Source organism: Biomphalaria glabrata, chromosome 13, assembly GCF_947242115.1.
Source record: "Biomphalaria glabrata chromosome 13, xgBioGlab47.1, whole genome shotgun sequence".
Classification (NCBI taxonomy): Eukaryota; Metazoa; Mollusca; class Gastropoda; family Planorbidae; genus Biomphalaria; species Biomphalaria glabrata.
In genome coordinates, this window is record NC_074723.1 from 14,213,344 (window position 1) to 14,235,081 (window position 21,738).

The 21,738-nt window shown below is 32.3% G+C and overlaps 1 protein-coding gene and 1 long non-coding RNA gene across 2 annotated transcripts; one reads left to right on the forward strand and one right to left on the reverse strand.

Moving 5' to 3' along the window:
- The first annotated feature begins 42 nt into the window (after positions 1-42).
- On the forward strand, positions 43-21,462 carry LOC106050305 (cleavage stimulation factor subunit 1-like). The gene is made up of 13 exons (XM_013205261.2): positions 43-224; positions 6,041-6,171; positions 6,288-6,365; positions 6,782-6,874; positions 7,612-7,652; positions 11,648-11,770; positions 12,129-12,251; positions 13,517-13,592; positions 14,860-14,939; positions 15,251-15,406; positions 18,235-18,379; positions 18,838-18,918; positions 20,927-21,462. The coding sequence occupies exons 1-13, from the start codon at positions 172-174 to the stop codon at positions 21,037-21,039; spliced, it is 1,293 nt and encodes a 430-aa protein (XP_013060715.1). The 5' UTR covers positions 43-171; the 3' UTR covers positions 21,040-21,462.
- Positions 1,890-3,299, reverse strand: LOC129922502 (uncharacterized). Its single transcript, XR_008774506.1, has 2 exons — positions 3,178-3,299; positions 1,890-2,132 (listed from the first exon to the last, which is right to left on the reverse strand). It is a non-coding gene; the product is annotated as an uncharacterized LOC129922502 (long non-coding RNA).
- Positions 21,463-21,738: the final 276 nt, after the last annotated feature.

The following is a 21,738-nucleotide window of genomic DNA, read 5'->3' on the forward strand; positions in this document are numbered from 1 at the left end:
TAAATCTAAATAGTCCAAGAAAATATAACTCTAGTTTACTGAGTTGCCGGTGCTTTTTTGCGTGTTTATTTTGGAAGTTCTCAAGTAAATCTAGAATCTAGACTAATATAGATCTCGTTATTAGACTAGACTACTCCATCTATTTCTATAACGATCCTTACATCGTTAACAATGGAAGAGTTTGATATAAAAAAACGAGAAACAATGTATAGATTGATTATAAGGTAAAAAAGTTAAAGTAACAATAACAATTAAAGCTAGAATCTAGCTTAACTAGTACTACTATTTATAATTTTAATTTAAAGACCAACTGAAGAGGTTTTGGGGTCAATCACAGAAACCGTTTTAATACTTGTTTTCTGTAATATACTGCTTAAAAAAACGTGTATGCAAAATATTTTCTATAACTTTTCAGCCATTAATGAGATATTAGCATTTTAATGTGGGTTTTAGGGACACTTAAAAGTCTTAGTCTCGTAGCCATTCGAGATGTCTTTCTCCCTCACTACACTGGTCCGTGACGTCATAGTATGGAAACTAGGTCACGCTACTAAATTTAGAGGTAAGCGAATTAATGTTCGCCCGGATTAGCCTAGATCCAATCAAGCGTACTAGTATCGAGTTTTAGTCCACCGTACAACGTGGATCAGTCTGGTATACCTCTTGTTACAGTCCACATGTTGTTTTTTATGACTATGAGTGTAAGCTAATCACAATTAGCAAGCCGGTTTAACTTAGATCCATTCATGCGTACCCAGTATTTGACCACAACACAGTGTTTCTGTCCACCATATCGTGCAGTACACCTGCAATTTTTTTTTTATCACCAATTCTTTCAATTACCGGTATTTTTCGTTCTGATAACGATGATAGTAAAATAGATCTATATGCTAGAAACTATGGTTGCAGAAACAGCTCCTTGACTAATGGAATTCACTTATTCAAATGCCCTTGGAATGATAATGTCTAATTGTGTGTAGCGATGGGGTGGGGAGAAACAAGTCAAAGCTAGATAGTTACTTACACACTAAGTACAAATTCAGCTTCCTTAACTTATATGATTTAAAAATTTAAGAGTAATCCCCATATTGGAAGCAGTTAGCTCAATGAAAAGCTGATAGCTCAATTTGTTTTTCCTAATGCTGTTATAAAGCAGAATTGCTAATAGAACTAATAGTTCACTTTTACTTTTTCTCATATTAACTTATTTTCAAAGTAATAATAATAATCTTTATTGTCCAAACAAAAAACATTATAACTATTAAGAATATTATCAGAATACTTTAATTTAAATAAAATAATAAGAGCAGAAACAGCTGAGGTAATATATTTGATCAGTTAGGTTCAAGCTATTAAAATATTTCAAGTTCTAATATTAAATTATTAATCTGGCTAAATAACTTTTGGGTGCTAAATTTTCTTTAAAATATCTTTGTAAACAGTGTCTTACTGGAAATATTTACATTTCATTAACTAATTTATAAATATAAACAAACTATTAGATATTTTTTTTCGTCGTCTGCGTCTGTCTTTAGCAAGCTCGCCAGAGCTTTTCAGCTGTTTCTTTCAAAGACAATCTGCTTTCCTATATCCCAAAGAAACCACTGGTTTGTCTGTATAATGAATTAGATATGACAAAATATACAAGTTGCAACTGGGTTCGTGTGATCAAGAGAAATGCTGCATTCATCCTTAATCTTCGGAATCGAAGATAATGCCTTATAACTTTATGTTTGCATTAAATATAAAGGGCATGTCCCACAAAGTTGAAATTTATCCAAAAGAATATTTTTTCACTTTTGAGTTTTTTATAAAGAAAATGTAACAAATTTGTTAATTCTAAAAATTTAAGACTACGTTAGCTTAAAACAAACCAACTGAAAATATGATAATAATAATAATAATCTTTACTGTCCTTGTATAAGACTTATTTATTAAAGATTATTGTCATAACCATATAAAACTGACAAGATTTCTTCTAAGCCATTGAGTGTCATAGCATCAGCTTTTAGATTTGTAAGTAAAAGATGCTCAACAGTCTTATAAAATAACAGTCCAGCTGACATAACACACAATCAGGCAGCCATCCACTGTTGGACGCGTCAGATCATCTTTTAGCCAATGTCGGGTTTCTACAATAAAATAAAATAAAATATATTTATATATATATTTAGTAATAGATACATAATAGATACATAAATGAAAAATTAAGTAATATTAAATGAATATTGGTGGGAAGCGTGGTCGAGAGGCTAAGTGCGCTTGAACTTGGCTTGTCTTGGCTACCTAGAAGCGGGCTCGAGGCTCGACACTGGACTCAGGCGGAGTTGCGTTTACTGAGCGCCTAAAGGCAGCACGGAAAACCAACTCCTAGATGCCCCCTCCCCCCCAACGGTCCACAAATGATTGGACCAAAGCCAAAGTGCTCTGAGCATGCTATAAGCATGAAAGTAGCGCTATATAAAAGCTATAATAATAATAAATAATATGAACATTAATATCAGCCTAGAGGAATCTAGTGCTACTTTACTAGAATATAACTAGTTTATATACTATAAAGTCTATAGTAGATCTATCTTAATTCTTATAATTCTTGGAGTCTAATGATGAAAGAGTTTACTAAGTCTAGATTTTATTAATTTATAAATCTAGATCTATACCTTCCTTAAATGATATGTAAAAATTATATGCCTTCTAAAAACTATTGTTACTATAGACACTATAGTGACTATAAGTGATAGCCTAATAGTCTTCTAAATCTTGTAGTAGGCCCTACTACAAAACAAGACTTTTTTAATAGACTTTTATAGACCAACTAAAGATTTAGACAGAACCTTCCCCAGGCCCAGGACATAGAATATAATCTATATATTAATATTACAGACCACTAGTGAAGTGACCTAGCCCTATAGCCTAGGCTAGTCACTATATAACTTTATAAGACTATATTTTTATATTCCTATATTATTGTTTTTTGTATTTATTTTTTATAGTAATTTATTTAGATCATTAGATCTATACTAAATTAGATTTAATGATTTAGATCTACGACTAGTGACTAGATTTAGATCTACAATACTACATTCTACAATATTCTACATCTAAACTAAGACTAGTAAAAAAAAATATATGTAGCTAAAAATCTATTATTAGATATCTAAATCCATATCTAGTTACAATCTAGTAATAAGACTAAATTGTCTACGTTAAGTTGGTCTTAATAACAAAAAAAAACAAGATCTAGACTCCTCTAGGCGGTCTAGCTAGATCTAGTGTCTTGAGCTCGACATTTTCCCGTGATTTCCATACTATAACGTCACTTCCACTTTCGGCCATGACAGAGCCATTTCAAATCTCGTTAATTTTTTTACACTTTCAAATGACTTTTTCTAGTATAAATATGTATTTCTTTTAACTCAAATTTTTAGGAACTATATTTGATACCATCTACTATCATAATCAATAGTTATCTCAATTTCGATAAAAACCTCTTCAGTTGGTCTTTAACTAGCTAAAGTCACTAAAGACAACGAAAGTCTAAACTTCTACTTCTAAAGACTAAACCGTAGTAAACTTCACTAAAGACTAAAGTAAACCGTTATTGGTTAAACAGTATAACACCACTTAAGTTAGTCACTTAGTAAAAATAATTAAATATATTATTAAAAAAGTTAGACTTTCACTGGGTTTCTATGTGTGTCACATCACAAATGAGTCACAAATGTGTTTTAATCTATTGACTTATTCACTTATTGTATAACAGGAGACCATACACTGATACAGCAAAGTTTACATTCTCATAAAAGAAATATATCTTGGTCTATGCAGTTAGATATAGGATCTTGTAAGCAAAGAAAAAATGCGTATTAAAAGTAGATTTACATGCTTGACTAACCACGGCAGTGTGTGTATTTTCTCGCCAGACCACACAACACACAACAAACACTTTCGCTTGGTTGTCTTGTCATGACCGACTACAAGTAGTCTCGACTAGCCTTACACTGACCAGTTTGTTTGAATCAGTCAGACACACGATCTATTTACTTCTTGGGACAGAGAGAGGCTTAGATGAAAATGTTACTCTTTTTCTTGAGTTGATTATCCTAATTCTTTTAGATCTATCTATACATGTATATATATATATATATATAACTGTATCATAGCTCTGGACTAGGCCGTCACTAAGCCTAACAGCTATTGTAAGAATGAAGCGATTCAATTGGTCAAATCTAGTTTCTCTTTCAGTATTGTTATACAATAAGTCAATACATTAAATTAATAGGTTAGTGTGAAGTCACATAGAAACCTGATAGAAATCTGATCATTTTGGATGTGCAGAAAAAATATGTCAGAAAAATATCAATTACTAAGCTATTATTGCAAATAAAAAAAAAAGAATAATATATAATATTCATTTTATCTGTAAATCAAAACACATATTATATCAAAAATTGTCAAAACCATCAGAGCTTCCCTTTAAATGACTTAAACTTAAACAAATCAAATCATTCATTACATAAATCATAATAGATCTAGATCTATTAATCTATTATCATCTGTCAACTCAGTCTCAGAGCTCTCACCAGTCTCTGTCAATTCAATAAATGTATATCTTTATAGATATTTTTAGACTTTAATTAATCTTTCTTAGACTTAGACTTCTAAGTTTTCTTTTAAATTAGTCTTACTTTAGGTTAGGCTTTAAGGCAGTTTAAGGAATGTTTAGACACTTCAGACAGGGCAAGCCTTAGATGGAGATTGGACTTGGAGAGTGAATTTGGTTGCCCCAAATTAAATGTAAAAAAACAGTGAAAAAGATAAAATTATACAAAACCTGTCAGTCTATATCAAAACTGACTAATAACTGAAAATATCATATATATTTAAATTAGAAATTTATATAATATATATATATATATATATATATATATATATATATATATGATGTTTTCAGTTATAAGTCCTTATATAAGTTCTATTGTAGAGAGTAAGACTAGTAAACATTGAGTTAGAGTGCTCTACTATGTTTGAGATATGTTCCAAGTTTCGTAGTTATTTAGGCCTATAGATGTTTTTTTTCAGTGTTGTGCGCGACCCTGGGCAGCTGCCTAGTTTGCCTAAGACTGGCCCTGGTTCGGATATTACGTAACACCAAAATCACCTTTTTAATCCTCTTCCTCCTTGTAACAAATTTAGATCTTCTTCTTCTTCATCGTTCTCATTGTTATGTTGGAGTGTTCATATGACTAGACCAATACATGGGATGAACTGCGCAGTGGTTTCCAAATCAGGGAGCTCTCCATATAGTTTTCTTTCTGTTGGGGTGATTTGGGGCCAATGTCTTATACGGGCCTCTTGGTAGAGAGACCAGTTTTGGAGGACGTAACACCAAAATCACCTTTTTAATCCTCTTCCTCCTTGTAAAAAATTTAGATGAAAGACTTATTTATTAATTATCATTTTCCCAACTTAGATCTCCATTTTTCATAAAAATGATGGGGAAAGTATCTAGAGTCTACTACTTATTTCGGTCCTTCAATGACATTCAAAATATTTCCTCCAATACTGTACACATAGGTCTACATAAATTGAGCTGTTGCCTGAAAACCCTTAAAAAAAGGAGTATTTTTACAGTAATATTTTTTTGAAAACCTGTGGTATAGCTGTCACAAACCGATGTGTGCACACACCTGTTTGTGTCGATGTGTAGCAGAACAACTAGTAAATTACACTCCTGTCCTGGCTTAGGAATGTTGACCCCAACTATCCTCTCACCCGCCATCCTGTCCTTTTTTTAGAATTTTTTTTTTTGTTATTGGTTATTTCTATTTCTAATTTAATTATTTGTGTTTCTAATAGATTTTCTTTTGAATCCCCAACTATATAGAAGTAATGTAAAAAAAAAGAAAATCTAGCCTGTTTAATATGAGTTAAGTAAAACCTTCTGCCACTTAACAATGAAGTTCTAACACAGTTACAAATACTAGTTCTAGTTATTTTATGTTGTACTCTTATCATACTTTTGATTACTTGTGTTTAGCCAACTGTTCTATGATGGCTACAAAGATGTTGCTGTTGGCCTGGCAGCTATTATTCAGCCACACCCAGCATGTCCCCCCTCAGACAGACTGTTAAAAATTGTCAAGTTGGGCTTGAAGCATGATGAAGAAGGTAGTTTCTTAAAGCTCATTTATTTATTACATTGCATTACCACTAATTCTTTTCCAAATCTTAACAATCTGATATTATGTTCATGTTTTAATATTGTATATTCTTGTTACATTTAGAAAATAAAGAAAAAACAGAACTAGTTGGAGAAATCGTTCAGCCTGGATCTGGTATTGATTTAGAGTTTGAAACAGAAGGTAATATTCTGTGGGAAACTAGCATGAAAAATACATGAAGATCACATGGGAATAACAAAAGTTGACCTCTTTTTGAGCAAATGAAATAACATCTCTTTCCTACACAGCTATTGTTCTAATGTTATTCAAGTGAAAATAAAACAACTGCTGTTAAATCATTAGAAACATAACAGAATGTTTACAGTCAAGTAAGATTAGCTATCAAACATAATAGTGCATATTTACAAAAGTTTAAAAAGGTTACTATATTTTTTCCCTTGTGGTCTACATATTTGTCTGTATTTTAAGAAGCAACTCTATAACACAAATGTTTATGCACAGCTTAATATTTTAAACCACAATTTATGTATAATTCATATTTTTCTCTCTAATATAATTGAATTCTTACAAAATTCTGTAATGATTTTGTTTTCCAGTTCAGACAATCTCTCCAGAAATAGCTCTCTATGAAACTTGTTATGTTACTGCTCACAAAGGTCCATGTAGATGTGCTGCTTTTCATCGCACAGGTAGGTCTGTTTTACACAAGTTAAGCTGGTTTCTACAACCCTAATATGCCTTTAGAAGAACTGGTTTATATTATTATTATTATTGTTATGTCTCTGCCCTTTGTACTGCCATCCCACATGATATTGCACACTATTAAGATGCAAAGAAGCTTTCTACCACTAAAAGTGACAGAAATGAATTACAGAATTTAGCATTTTGAAACAAGAGCAAAGAGGCGTCTTTCACCTGGCTGGTAACTTAGGAGGCAGTTGCTTTCGACAGGGAACAACAATAGGGGTTTTATTGTTGATGCTGTACATCCAGGATGCTTGAAAAATGTATTGGCAGAAAGGACAGGTGAACTAAAGAACTAAGGACTGGGGAACTTCTTAGTGCATGATCTATTGGAAGTAAACCCAAAGACTTGATAAGCTCTCTGTTGTTTTTTTTTGTCAATCATCTACACATTATCTATTGTAAATAAACATCACTTCTGCCAACATTTGTTTGAGTTCCTTCCCTTAAATTCACAACATTGCCATTGATAAAATCTATACAATAAAGAAGCTTCACACCTCAATGCTTAAGAAGATATTTATCCTAAATTACTTGTTAGAATTAAAATTTGACTGGCTCTTCTGTCAACTCAAGAATTTTTTTTTTATAAGCTTTACAGACCCATTCTATAAGTAACACCTTAAAGAACAATAAAGAAAAAAAAAGACAACCTACTTTACATAATTTATTTGTTCCACAGGTCAGCTTATTGCCACAGGCTCTCAGGATGCTTCCATTAAGGTAATGTATGCAACAAATAATACACAGTATATTGTCATGATATATTGCATAGAAATTAATCAACAGTTTAAAATATAAAATATGTAATTTAAAGTTTCTAAAAAAAAAAAATTCCCAAGATGAACATAGAAGATATAGTTGTACAAGAAAATGGAATTCAAAAACTATTAGCCAACACCAAACCAAATAAAGCTTCTGGACCTGATGGTATTCCAGCTAGATTACTCAAAGAACTAAGTAATGAGCTAGCCCCAGTGTTCAAAATACTCTTTCAGGCTTCACTTAACCAGGGCAGAGTACCAAAGGACTGGAAAGAAGCTAATGTCACCCCCCTATTTAAAAAAGGAGAAAAATCTGACCCAGGAAACTACAGACCAGTATCACTTACCAGCATCACATGTAAAATCCTAGAACACATAATATGTAGCAACATCATAAACCACTTAGACAAACATAATGTCCTCACACCATACCAACATGGCTTTAGGAAATATAGATCATGTGAAACACAACTAATAGGACTAATTGATGATTTTTCAAAAGGTTTAGATAATAGTGAACAAATAGATGCTATCTTACTAGATTTTTCTAAGGCTTTTGACAAAGTTCACCACCATAGTTTGCTTAAAAAATTAAAATATTTCGGCATTAATGGTCCACTGCATCAGTGGATTAAAGACTTTCTGATAGGGAGAGAACAAACTGTAATAATAAATGGCTCTAAATCAACACCGATAACAGTAAACTCAGGTGTACCTCAAGGAACAGTCTTGGGTCCACTACTATTTTTAATTTACATAAATGATTTACCAAATTGCATTACTTCAGGAACAAAAGTCAGATTATTTGCAGACGATTGCATAATATATAGAACAATAAAAACAACACAAGACACAGATATTTTACAAAGAGAATTAGATGAATTACAGAAATGGGAATCAAATTGGAGCATGTCTTTCCACCCAGAAAAATGTCAGTTGTTAAGAGTAACAAAAAAACTAAAACAAATTAATTCCACTTATCTAATTCATGGCAAACCAGTAACACAGACTAAAAACGCAAAATACCTAGGTGTTATAATAAATGAAAAACTGTCATGGAATCCACATATTGATGAAACTACAAAAAAATCAAACAAAGCATTAGGATTTATTAAAAGAAATTTCTATAAATCAAATAAGAACATAAAACTAAAATGTTATTTAACCTTGGTTAGGCCAATAATAGAATATGCATCCTCTGTTTGGGACCCCTCAACTCAAGAAAACATTAAGAAACTAGAACAGACACAAAATAGAGCAGTGCGATTCATAACAAACGAATATTCACATTTGACTAGAGTAACACCTTTAGTAAAATCACTAAATTTAGAAAGCCTTCAGGAGAAGGCTCAAAAGTAAAGTAGCAATAATACATAAAACACTGAACCATAATCTTCAAATACAAAAACAAAATTTAATAAAATACTCTGAAAGACACAAAGATAAAGGCACATTCCTCGTCCCATATGCTAGGACAAATTTGTACAAATACTCCTTCTTCCCTAGTGCTATTAGAGCATGGAATGGGTTGCCTGAGCTAGCCAGGAAAACCAGTGACTTGGCAGAATTTAAGTCATTGGTTAATATGCATGACTAAATGCATGACGCGTAGGACGTAATCATCTTCTTTTTTGAAGTAACGTCTGTATTATATAAGATAAGAAGATTTTTTTAAATCCCTCTATTTAACTGTCATATTTCAACAAATTAGAGCTTTCTGAAACCTATTGTTGGGTTTCATTTAAGTTCTCTTAGCCTATATATATTTTTGTGGCTAATAAAAAAAATAACAAACACTGAGAATAATTTGATGTTAGACTTTTTGTCTTAGGATAAATTTCTTTAAATTTTATGTACTAGGTTAAACATAGAACATATTAATTTTTAGTAACCTGGTGTATGCTTGATTTATAGCAGTCCTTTAAAACGATCTCAACTCATTGACTTCTGTGTATTTAAAAACAACAAAGCTTACTTTTTTTAAAAAAAGAAAAATGTTCCAAACATGGCTAAATAATCACTGATTAAATTATTATTTTTACATGGATTTCTAGTCAGGAAAAAAGGGAAAATTATTGCACTTTTCAATTACTACCAATTACAATAGATACCAGTACTAAATCTATCATTCAAATGTTCTCAAATATAATGTACATGTGAATCAATGGGATTTAGATCTCTTATTTTTATTTGCCTAAGACATCTTTGATTCTAATACCAGACCAGTGCAAGACATAGGCTTGCAAGAGATAAAAGCGAAGATCTTGATCTAAACTCTTTACCTATCCTGATTAACAGATATAGATCTAAATACTACTAATATACAAAACTACCTCATGCTATGCTAAATCTAGATCTACCTGGAACTTATCTCGATCAAAATCTTCATTATCACTTTTTATTTGTGATAATTTTATAGAATAATTATAAAGTTTCTTCAGTAGTAAACATTGTGGGTGTGTCTGGGACTAGTGTAGCCATGGCAACCTTTTTTTTTTACAGATCAATACTCATAATTATTATTAATTATTTCTGTTACTGGAGTAATGCTCTGTTTTCAGTTCACACAAATAAATGCTTGACTTGTATTTAAAATCTTAACTTGGAGAAACTGGCTTAAAGTATATCACATTCATTTAACAGAAGTCCTAAATACATGTCATTGTCTAGTTCATGAGGTAAAAAGATAACCCTAACCCTAAAACAGTATTTATTAGATGCTTGTTAAAGTTATAATTGTTCATTAACTATTTAGAATGGAAGCATCCAAGTTATTCAGGCTTATCTCTTTTATCCTGTGGTTTCATTTTTGTCAAAACTTTGTAAGGGTCTCTAAGTGTTAGTTTATTATAATGGAGACGAAAATTGTCTGATTAGTACAACTATATTTGAATAATGTCATTAAGTTATAAAATTTTCATTTTAGTTTTTAATGGGTATGATTACTATAAGAAACAAGCATATTAGCTAATAAGTAAAGTTCTTCTGTCAGGCCTTGTGTTTTATAAGGCAGATGATGTAAAGGTCATCCGTGTCATGTGGCCAGCACCAACCGCTTTTACTTTTCCCCAACTAATGTCAGGTGGGTGGACTCAGGGGTGCCCAAAGATTCGTAAAATAAAAATCCCAGTCTTCACCAGGTTTTGAACCATGGAACCCAGTTTGGAAGCCACGTGTTTTACCACTCAGCCACCACACCTCTATATTAGTTAATAAGGTGTGGGTCTATTTTCTGTTGCTTGCAGGAAACATAAGTTGTTAACTAAAAGTCTGGGGCTCGTCAATTGAAGCAATACACTGATTGTCTTAGTTTTGGGAAACAGTATTGTTGTTAATTTTTATAGATAATTTAACAACTATATTTGAATAATGTCATTAAGTTATAAAATTTTCATTTTAGTTTTTAATGGGTATGATTACTATAAGAAACAAGCATATTAGCTAATAAGTAAAGTTCTTCTGTCAGGCCTTGTGTTTTATAAGGCAGATGATGTAAAGGTCATCCGTGTCATGTGGCCAGCACCAACCGCTTTTACTTTTCCCCAACTAATGTCAGGTGGGTGGACTCAGGGGTGCCCAAAGATTCGTAAAATAAAAATCCCAGTCTTCACCAGGTTTTGAACCATGGAACCCAGTTTGGAAGCCACGTGTTTTACCACTCAGCCACCACACCTCTATATTAGTTAATAAGGTGTGGGTCTATTTTCTGTTGCTTGCAGGAAACATAAGTTGTTAACTAAAAGTCTGGGGCTCATCAATTGAAGCAATACACTGATTGTCTTAGTTTTGGGAAACAGTATTGTTGTTAATTTTTATAGATAATTTAACATAAAATCTCAAAAGCCATCAATGATAAGAAATGCAACAACAATTTATTTTCTGTTAACTTAAACATGATATAGAATTGTCACAAGAAACTTATTTTTCTTTTGTTTATGGCCTATGACTTGCTAGATATTGGATGTGGAGAGGATGTTGTCTAAAAGTGCCACACCTGCTGATGTCATGGCTCTAGAGACCCCTCAGCAACAGATGGAAAACCATCCAGTGATCAGAACATTATATGACCATAATGGGGTAATAACTCTTCACCACAACATTAATTGCTTTCTATAACTTACTCATTTTTTGTCATTGGTAATTAAGAAATGAAACGAAATGTATTTTTAGGAATGAATTTGTAAATGGTTTGTTTCCTATTACATCAGTGAAGTGTGAGTTCTGAAAAGTGGAAGTAATTTATGTTCAATAAATAAGAAACACATTGTCTAATGAATGTTTTGAAAGAAATATATTGTTTCATATAAGAAACATTGTGATTTATTTAGCAGAATAAAAAAAAAAGCATTTGAAATGTATAGATTATCATGCTTCAGTTTTGTATTATAAAATTAAATGGCAAATGGAAATTACAAATGTCTACATTTATCTGTAGGAAGTCACATGTTTGGACTTTCACCCATACGAGTCCATCCTGGCCTCTGGGAGTGATGACTTCAGTATTAGATTCTTTGAGTATTCTAAACCTTCGGTCAAGAAAGCTTTCAAGAGTATTCAGGTAAGATCAATTAACCACTTGTTAATTTGCAATTTATAATCATTTGGCAAGTTTTTGTCTAGACTGTGTCTGTGTATTAAATTGATATTTTTACCATCATGCATTTAAAAAAAAAAGTTTTAAAGTCGTATGTACATATGAACACACCATGTATGAAGGTGATAGTGGCAAATCATTCAAACTTTATAATAGCAGTAAAACATTTAAACCTTATGATACTGGTGAAATATTAAACTTCTTTATTGCAGAGAAACATTACAACATTATTATAGAGGTGAAACATTAAAACTTTATAATAGCAGTGAAACATTCAAACTTTATAATAGAGGTGAAACATTTAATTTGGTTAATAGCTGTAATACATTAAAACTTTATAATGGGAGTAAAACATTGAAACGTTAGGATAGTGGTGAAACATTCAAACGTTATAATAGCAGTAAAATAATTAAACTGATTCGTTGCTGCAATACATTCAAACTTTATTATAGCTGTGAAAAATTCAAACTATATAACATTCAAACTTTATTATAGCTGTGAAAAATTCAAACTATATAACATTCAAACTTTATAATAGTAGTGAAACTTTTAAACTTTATAATAGTGCTGAAATATTTAAACTTTATAAAAGCAGTAAAACAGTGAAACTTATAATAGCAGTGAAATATTCTAACTATATTGTAGCAGTGAAACATTTAAATTTTTAATAGCAGTGAAACACTCAGACTTTATAATAGAAGTAAATTATTTAAACTTTATTAATAGTGGTCATTCATTCAGTCTTTATAAATGTAGTGAAACATTCAAACTTTATAATAGTATTAATAGCAGTGAAACATTCAAAATTCATAATAGCTGTAAAACATTAAAACGCTGAATCTTGTATATGAAGTAAAACATTTCAATATGGTAAGCAATTTAAGTAAAAGCTGAGTATTTATAGAATTTTTGTAATGAAAGAAAATGCATAGATATATGTTATTTTTTATTACTGTAAAAATAGGGGTAAAAGTATTATCTATGTTGTGAAGGCATAAGTATGTTTAGTACCATCATGCTTGCATGGCCCGTTGCTTGCATTACTATAAGAGATACTTTTGTAGAATTGAAATTAAAATCTAACAGTATCCAACATATTGTTCTTAAATGACTTAACTTAAGGCCTTGAATAACTTGACTTAATGGCTTGACTTTAAGTCTTATAAGTCTTTTAGACAATCATGTGACAGCTTGTTATAAAAATGATCTGTTTTGTCCAATGATGGTAGGAAGTATCAGAGCTGACACAGATCTCATTTCACCCAAGTGGAGAATATTTACTAGCAGGAACAAGACATCCAACCAGTGAGTTTTTTTTGTTGTTTTTTTCGGTCATAATTATATTGAGTATCTGTTGATTGCTCAAGAAAAATCTAATGTTGAGTAATTAGGTGAAGATTTATACATCACATTTTTTAGGTCATGGCAGCTTTTTTTTTTATTTAAAGAAACCAGAAACCTCAATTTTGGATTTCTCACTACACCCCCCCCCCCCACCCCCCAAAAAAATTTGTTAGCGTCCCCCTTAATCAGCCTGGGAGAATGCTGTATGCTCCAACAGGGGAGTCTAGGAGGATGTAAGAATGTAATGCAATAAAAAAAGAAACTTAAAGACATACAATTATAAACACAATTCTGGTTTTATTTTGCATAAATATTTACATTATGTTAAACATCCAAATTTACTGATGAAATGTTCATTAAATCTTGCCTGTTTTGTCCTTGTTTTGGACCTAGTGTTTCCTAGATAAAGTGTTTCATATACTGGTAAAAGCTCTTTCTGAAGTATTTTCCTGCATTCTAAACTTCAAAAATGTGTTCTCTTTGCATCAACAATAAGAGCACAGTGTAATGGTTGAGAAGGGCCTAGCGTTATCATGCAATCAGAATGCTTTTTTCATCCTAGAAAAATCCAGTGCTTTTTTAGTGACAGTACGCACCCATACAGCATACCGGCACCTTTTTCAATGTGGGGAAAAAATTATGACTTTTTTGTATTTTAACATTTATTATTAATTTATTAGTAGTTAAAAGTTAGGCAATCCATTACTGAGTACCGGCACCTATTTTTCTTTTTTTTTTACAGAAAAAAGCACTGGAAAAATCAAACTATCTATTAGGCCAACAATAAGAATTGATTGTCATAAAACATATTGATGTTTACTAAGACATTTTGCCGTGGAGTTTTATATTTATTGTCATAGAAAAATCGTCAACAGTTCATTAGAACTTTGACCATTCTGACACAAGAAAGTTGAGAAGAACCACAATAGCTGAAATGTTTTGAAAAATCTTCCTTAAACAGTTTTTAGTCTATGTTTTTGCGGATGCCTCTCCCAAAAGCATTTTACAAGTTTCTACTTGGAAGCTACCTCTTTTACTTAAAATATAAAAATTTTTGAAACACAGATAACAATTTTAGAGATTTTACTTGGCTAATATTCAAACATGACAACATTTAAAATACAACTTTCTTCCTTGAGAGGACATTGCACCAAGTGGGGGGGGGGGGGGGTAGGCGCATAGCTTATAGACTTAAGTTTAGTTATAACCTTTCTATTTATTTTTCTAGTTCGACTTTATGATGTGAACACATTCCAGTGTTTTGTGGGAAGTAATCCTCAAGATCAACACAGTGGAAGAATTACTGGCGTATGCTGTTTACATTTATTATAATTTTAAATAGAAGGAAAATAATAACTAGGTTATTTTCTTCAGATGAAAGTGTAATATTTAATGTTATAATACACAAAATTTACTTTTATGGTATATAATTAAAGTTATATGAATATACCACCACCTCATTTGTTTGAAGCAGCCAATATTTAATGCAAATAATTAAAATCTTATTCATTACATAAGTCTTGAATCTTGGCCACAGATTTAAGACAACTTGCGATTTGTTATAATTCTTTTCAATATATTGAGATTTGGCTAATTTGATAAATCCTGTATGATTTCAGTTAAAGTGGAGCCCTAATGCCAATCTGTTTGTGTCAAGTTCTGTGGATGGCAACATTAAAATCTGGGATGGTGTTAGTCATAAATGTGTCAATACTTTTCATAAAGCTCATGATGGAAAGGAAGTTTGTTCAGTTGTTTTCTCTAGAAATTCTAAGGTGAGAATTGAATGAATACTGCTTTGATATAGACAGGTCCGGCCTTAGGCTGATTAGACCAATGGCTCCAAATTGGGCCCTGTGCCTGGCAGGGACCGCAGTTTACATTTAACATATCACTATCAGTCATGGTTCTTGTAATAGGTTTGTAATGATGTAGGACTTAAAGGATTAACATATTTAGTGTATCATACAATTGAGGTAATTTTAATTAACTCAATCACATCTTTGTGTTTATTGTAAGCAAAAATTAGAAGAGGGGCTTACAAGCACCCTTTAAATTAGGCCCTGCAATTCACAAGGCCAGCTCTGGATATAGAAATATCATTGAGTCCTGAAACCACATGCTTGAATACTTTTAAAAAGAAAATGAAGACCTCACTTCAAAATTTTTTCAAAATTAGTTTGTCACTTTAACTCTTTGTTTTTTATGTCTGTATGTTCTCATAGCGTCTTGAGTCTACATTATGTATATTAATATTGCTTGATACATTTTATTACAAATAAATCTGTTTTGTACACCTATGAAAGAATATGTAACAGACATTGTAGACATGCATATAGATATATACTGCCAGTTTACTCCTTTACTTAATTTTTAAAAAACTATGATGATAGTACCAGTAATTTAGGAATCTAAATTTTGTCTACATCATCATCATCATCATCTTTAATTTGTACTCCTCAGGAACATAGTGCCTCAGCAAAAACATGCCACTCTCCACTGTCTTTTGCTAGTTTTGTAACTCTTTCTCTCCCTGTAATTATTTTTCTCGTTCCGATAGTATTATTTGTTTTGCTTATTTGTATTTCACTATCCTGTTAGGATTAAACTTCAATAACTTTTTTGTTTGTCATCACAAAATGTTATATTTGGTATTGAATTATGGGAGAATGCATGCTCTTTTTACTCAACATAAATTAAAGTTTATAAATCCAAAAATCTATTTAGTTTAATGGAAGTCAAATCAACGTTGGCATCCTGAATTAGGAGAGAAAGAGTTAATGGCTTCCCAGCTCTCTGTCCTCTCGGCTTCATCTATGTAAATGTACGTTGAATATTAGAGACTGATTGAATGGTGTAATACTGGGTTCTTACTTCCTGAAGTGCTCTAGACACGTGACGAGACAAACACTATACGACTGACTCAAGTCTGTTCAGCAGACAACATGAAGATTTTATTTACAACATAATAATAATATACTGCACTCCTTGTTAGTGCTACAAGTCAAGAAATAATAATCCTATCCGCATAACAGCGGTATCAAAAGTATCAATCACGTCCGCATCTCAGCGGGTAACAATAAGAACAATTACTACTAGTGACACTGGAGCTTCAACTATAGATATCCATTGAAATACGAATAATACCTTAATATCCAATAAGCACATTATGAAATCAACTCTCAAATATTATTAATCAACAATCATGCTATATACATATATACACCAGTCCAGGAAGAAACGTCCAACCTTCCTGGACCGGGAGCAAGACCTTACTGACTTGACTTGACTGAACTCAAAGTCAACTTTTCATTCTACTTCCTGTTTTCTACATCAGGAATTCCACGTGTCTTTTAAACTATTAACATGACGTGAACTTTAGATCATGCAATGTCAACTAAGACTGTGACAATCTAGTACACTACCTCACCACATTCTTTTTAGTCTTCCTCTGTGTCTTGTGCCCTGGGGGCTCCATTCTAAGGCCTAGCTCTGTTGTTGGTATCTTTTCTCAGGGTGTGACCAAACATCTCAACTTTTCTCTAGGTTCTGTGTCCATAACATTTTTAAATATTTCAAATGTATTGTTATAAAGAAGTACTTTTCTGACTAATTTTCTTGGGAAAAAAAAAAGTACAATTCTTAATGTTTTTTTTCTTCAATGAATTTCAAAGTCAAAGTTAACAATGCTTTCTAAGTCTTGTCTATTGAAAATGTTAAGCTATTTTTGTGTTTGATTGAAAATATCCAATTGTTTTACGATCATTACAATTGAGTAAGATTTAATAATCCAACTTATTATTAAAAACAAACTATTCTTTTACTAGTCGATCGGCGGCGTAGCATACGCCGCTATTTTGCAGGGCTGGCCTTAGGCAAATCTCCTGAAATATATAGACAAAAATTGTAATTTTGGGGTGTCATTCAATCAATATGGAAAACGGCAATCCTACGCACAATAAAAAAAAATGCATTAGCCCGTAATTTTGAAATCTGGTGAAAGAAGCTAATGAAGAATTACTTGAGGTCAACAATTCTTGTAGATAGATAAAAACATTTGGTAATTCTTGCTATTGGGCTTGATCTATGTAGGAAATCAAATTTTTATGATATACTGTATGACTTTGCTACCTTCAAGGCTCATAAAGTAGTTCTGTACGTAGTAAAGAATGAATAAAATGCAAAGACGAATTTATTTTCTAATACAAACTCTTAAATTTCACTTATTATCCATATCCCTACCCAAATTTGGCACCATGAAATCAGTTTTGCACAACGATTGAGTCTGGCCCTGCTATTTAGTGACGGGTGAATAGAGAGTAGATTACTTGTTGACCTCCCCCTCCCCTCTTTTTTTCGCCGCTAAAACTACGTAGGGTAGAAATAAAAAAGAGTGATCTTTCCATGACTTCTTGGTCACAATGATTAATACTACTTGTTCTCCCCCCCCCCCCCTCTTTTTTTTTTTTTGTTGGGTAACTCTAGTCCCACTTGCAGAAATAAAAGAGTGATCTTTCCTTTACTTTACTTAGTCTGTTTGACTGTTGGTGCACCACATAAGATATTTTCATCTTTTTTTTATCCATTCCTCTGTCTTTTGCAGTATGTATTATCCAGTGGTAAAGACAGTCTGGTTAAGGTCTGGGAGCTATCCACCAACAGATGTTTGATTGTCTATACTGGAGCAGGTGTTACTGGAGCTATGGAACATGGAACAGTGGCCTGCTTCAATCATACTGAAGACTATGGTAAGTCATTGAAGATTTCATAAACTAGTTTACAGAAATCATGAAATCATGGCAACAGACAACAGTTCAATCAAAGATCCTTTAGTCACGTACATCAAGTTTTTAGGAGTGTTTATACAAGTCAGTACTTAAATATAGCAAGTATGCTGGCTTCTATTTCCCATGAGTCATACAGTCACAGGAAATGTTTCCGGAGATTATAGAAAAAAATTTAGCAAGTTTTGTTCTGGTAACAATGAAAGTTGATGTTTTTAAATTAACTTAAAGAGTTTTCTTTTGTTTTTTTATGAATGGATAAAGAACTCACATAACAACACATAGGTACCCTTAATAAAAACACTTACATAACAGAAATGCACTTGCATTATTTATTGTTATAAATAATTTATGATGTAATTAATAATTATAAGAATGTATTCCTAATCGTCTATGACTTGAGCTGTTCTTGTTTCTCCAAGTTCTGTTCCCTGATGAGAAGACAACTAGTCTGTGTTGCTGGGATTCAAGGAATGCTGAGAGACAAAGATTGCTCTCCCTTGGTGAGTAGACATTATTTAGTCTGTTGCTCAAGTTTGTTGTTGTTTTGTCTCATATTTTTAGTGGCCCCCCTCCCTTGTAAGGCTGCTATTTGTTTTGTGTGGTCTGTCTGTCATTTTTAGATATCAAAAAGTAGAAAAGATTTCATGATATTTCCCAGCATGCAACATCTACTTTTTATCTTCTGAACGTCAATCATTTTGTTCATAAAATTACATGTGTAAGCTGTTTTCTCATAAAAATACATTTTAAAAATAAACTACATGTATATTAAGGGAGGCTACATTTATGTTGAGTTAATTGAGTAATTGAAGACCGAGAAGTGATCATTTATAATTTTTAAGCATACAGTTGTGTGATTTGCCAGAATAAAGCTAAACAAATTATATTTATTATAAACTTATGTGTTTTCTGTTGTTTAAGCTATTTATTTTTTTTTATTAATGAAGAAGGCAATTGGTATGCACATAATCCTACTTATTTTTAAACTTGATTAAATAGACATTGTTTAATGTTTTTTCATGACTAAAAAATCTAACGACATTTAGGCCCAAAAGCCCTTAAGACATTTGACCAAATTCTTCCAGTAGCCATGAATGAGAGATTTATTTTGTTTGTAAACTGTTTTACATGTTTCGGATGTTTCTTCAGAGTTGAAGATAATTACTTCCTAGTCCAAACCTCCCGCAGGACGACGGGGCATGGGAGCGGGCAGGGTTTGAACCCTCGACCGTCGATAAATCCGAACGACAGTCCAGGGCGCAAACCGCACGACCAGGCAGCCATCCCCCCCCCCTTTTTCGGTCTATGCGTCCGTAAGTCAGCCATCAAGAAGTTGATCATTCAATCTCATCCAGGCCAGGCGCACATTTAAACATATCTTCATTGATACTTATGCATATAAACAATCTAATAATAATAATAATGTCAGCTGGCCAAACAATACAATCAAGTTGGCAACACTTTTACCCCACTCACGTTTTTTTATGAAGACAGCTGAGGTTGTGGTTGTTGATAGTTAGTATTTCATAGCTTCTGTTATTTGTGCTGAAAATATTGAGACATACCTCTTTACCCATGGGTGGGCCCTTCAGGGGCCACATCTGAGTACATTTGAAATTTGACAGTTAATGTATGTCAGGAAAAAATCTCTAGCTGGCCACACTTCAAAAACTCTCTTTTGACTGATATAATTGTTCAAAGTACAAAACTTAATTGGCTAGAAAATACTTATCTTGAACAGACTGTACATTTTCAGGTATTTCCACAAGAAGGTCCTAGTCATAAAAGAGTTTAGTAAATTAATGTTCAGGAACATTTAGCACAGTCTAGAGTCTAGATCATTTTTTTTTAAATCTAACATTTATTAGTTATTAAGAGCAAAAAAATTATCTCTATAAGTTGTATAAAGGAGGTATCTTTTGTATTGCTTCGCATTTTACATGACTTTTTTGATACACTAGTTCCCTAAAAGTCATGTTCCCTGGGTTTTCTTTAGCACTATTTTGTAGAGAGGACCTGACCCTGCTACATTTTTAATTACTGTCTTAAGCAAGTAAAATGAAAAAAAAAATAAATAAATAAATAAAGACAAATCCTCCTTTAAGAAGATGATGAATGTTTTGTAAGAGTGAATATTGAAACTCTTTATAATAATGAAGGAAAGATTTCATCAAACTGGAAACATTTTTTACCCTGCTCCAATTCCTCCTCCCCATGAAAAAAAAAATCTTGGATTCAGCGCATGTATAAATCTACTCATTCAGCGTAAATAAAATTGCAATGATAGGCCTATTGACTTTGAAGACGGTGTGCAAAATATTCCTGAACATTCCTGAAAGTCTTTATTTTATTAAACTCTTTAATGAATAGGGCCTACCTGCGGACATAGAGGTATTGTTATAAGTAACAAAACTGTGGGCATTGTACCATAGAACATTTAACCCTTTAAATATAATATGTGTAACCAATAACTTATCAAATTTTAACTAAATTTTCAATACTCTTCAGGTCACAATGGCGTGGTCCGCTATCTTGCCCACTCGCCCACCGGTCCAGCCTTTGTGTCCTGTAGCGATGACTTCAGGGCTAGATTCTGGTATAGGAAGGCCACCACTGATTAAAGGAAATCAATGGAGATTCCAGAAGAGAAAGGTGTACACTTATGTTTTATTTGCTGAGCTGTGAGGAGGAGAGAAAGCCAAACAGCCCGATGGTGTGTGTGTATGTGAAGATCTGATTGTGCAGAGTCTTGTGTTTATCTAGCTAATGGCTGTACCCCCCACAGGCAGTCTGTCAGACAAAAGATTTATGCATTATTCTTATAAAATACAGCTTTTTAGTGTGTTGAAGTTGGTCAATAGAAAATGTCTTATTGATGTTTGAGTGAAAACATTGCATTCTGGGTACAAAATGTCAATGAAAAGAATTTCTTTTTATATATTTTTTTTTGTTTCAATGTTTAATTGTAAGTTGTTTGTTTTTAATGGATTGTATTTAAATGCACTAAACATGTTGATTGTTATTAAACAAAAAATTTAAAAAGATAGAGTCTTATGTTTTTATCTCTTAGTGCTTCCTTCTTCTTTAGTTCTCTGTTGGAAAGTTCCTTAAACTTAACAGAAAGTTCCCTAAACTTAACAGGAAAGTTCCCTAAACTTAACAAAATTCTAAACATTTCTTGGCTTCATTTTTTTTCTTGCATAAATTAATCATAAATCTTTACCCTTTGATAACACGTGTGGTATGCGCTTCGGGCCAGTCACGATGGTCTTGAGTTCAAACCATTTCCACCCCCATCCCCTGCCGTCCTTCAGAAGTTT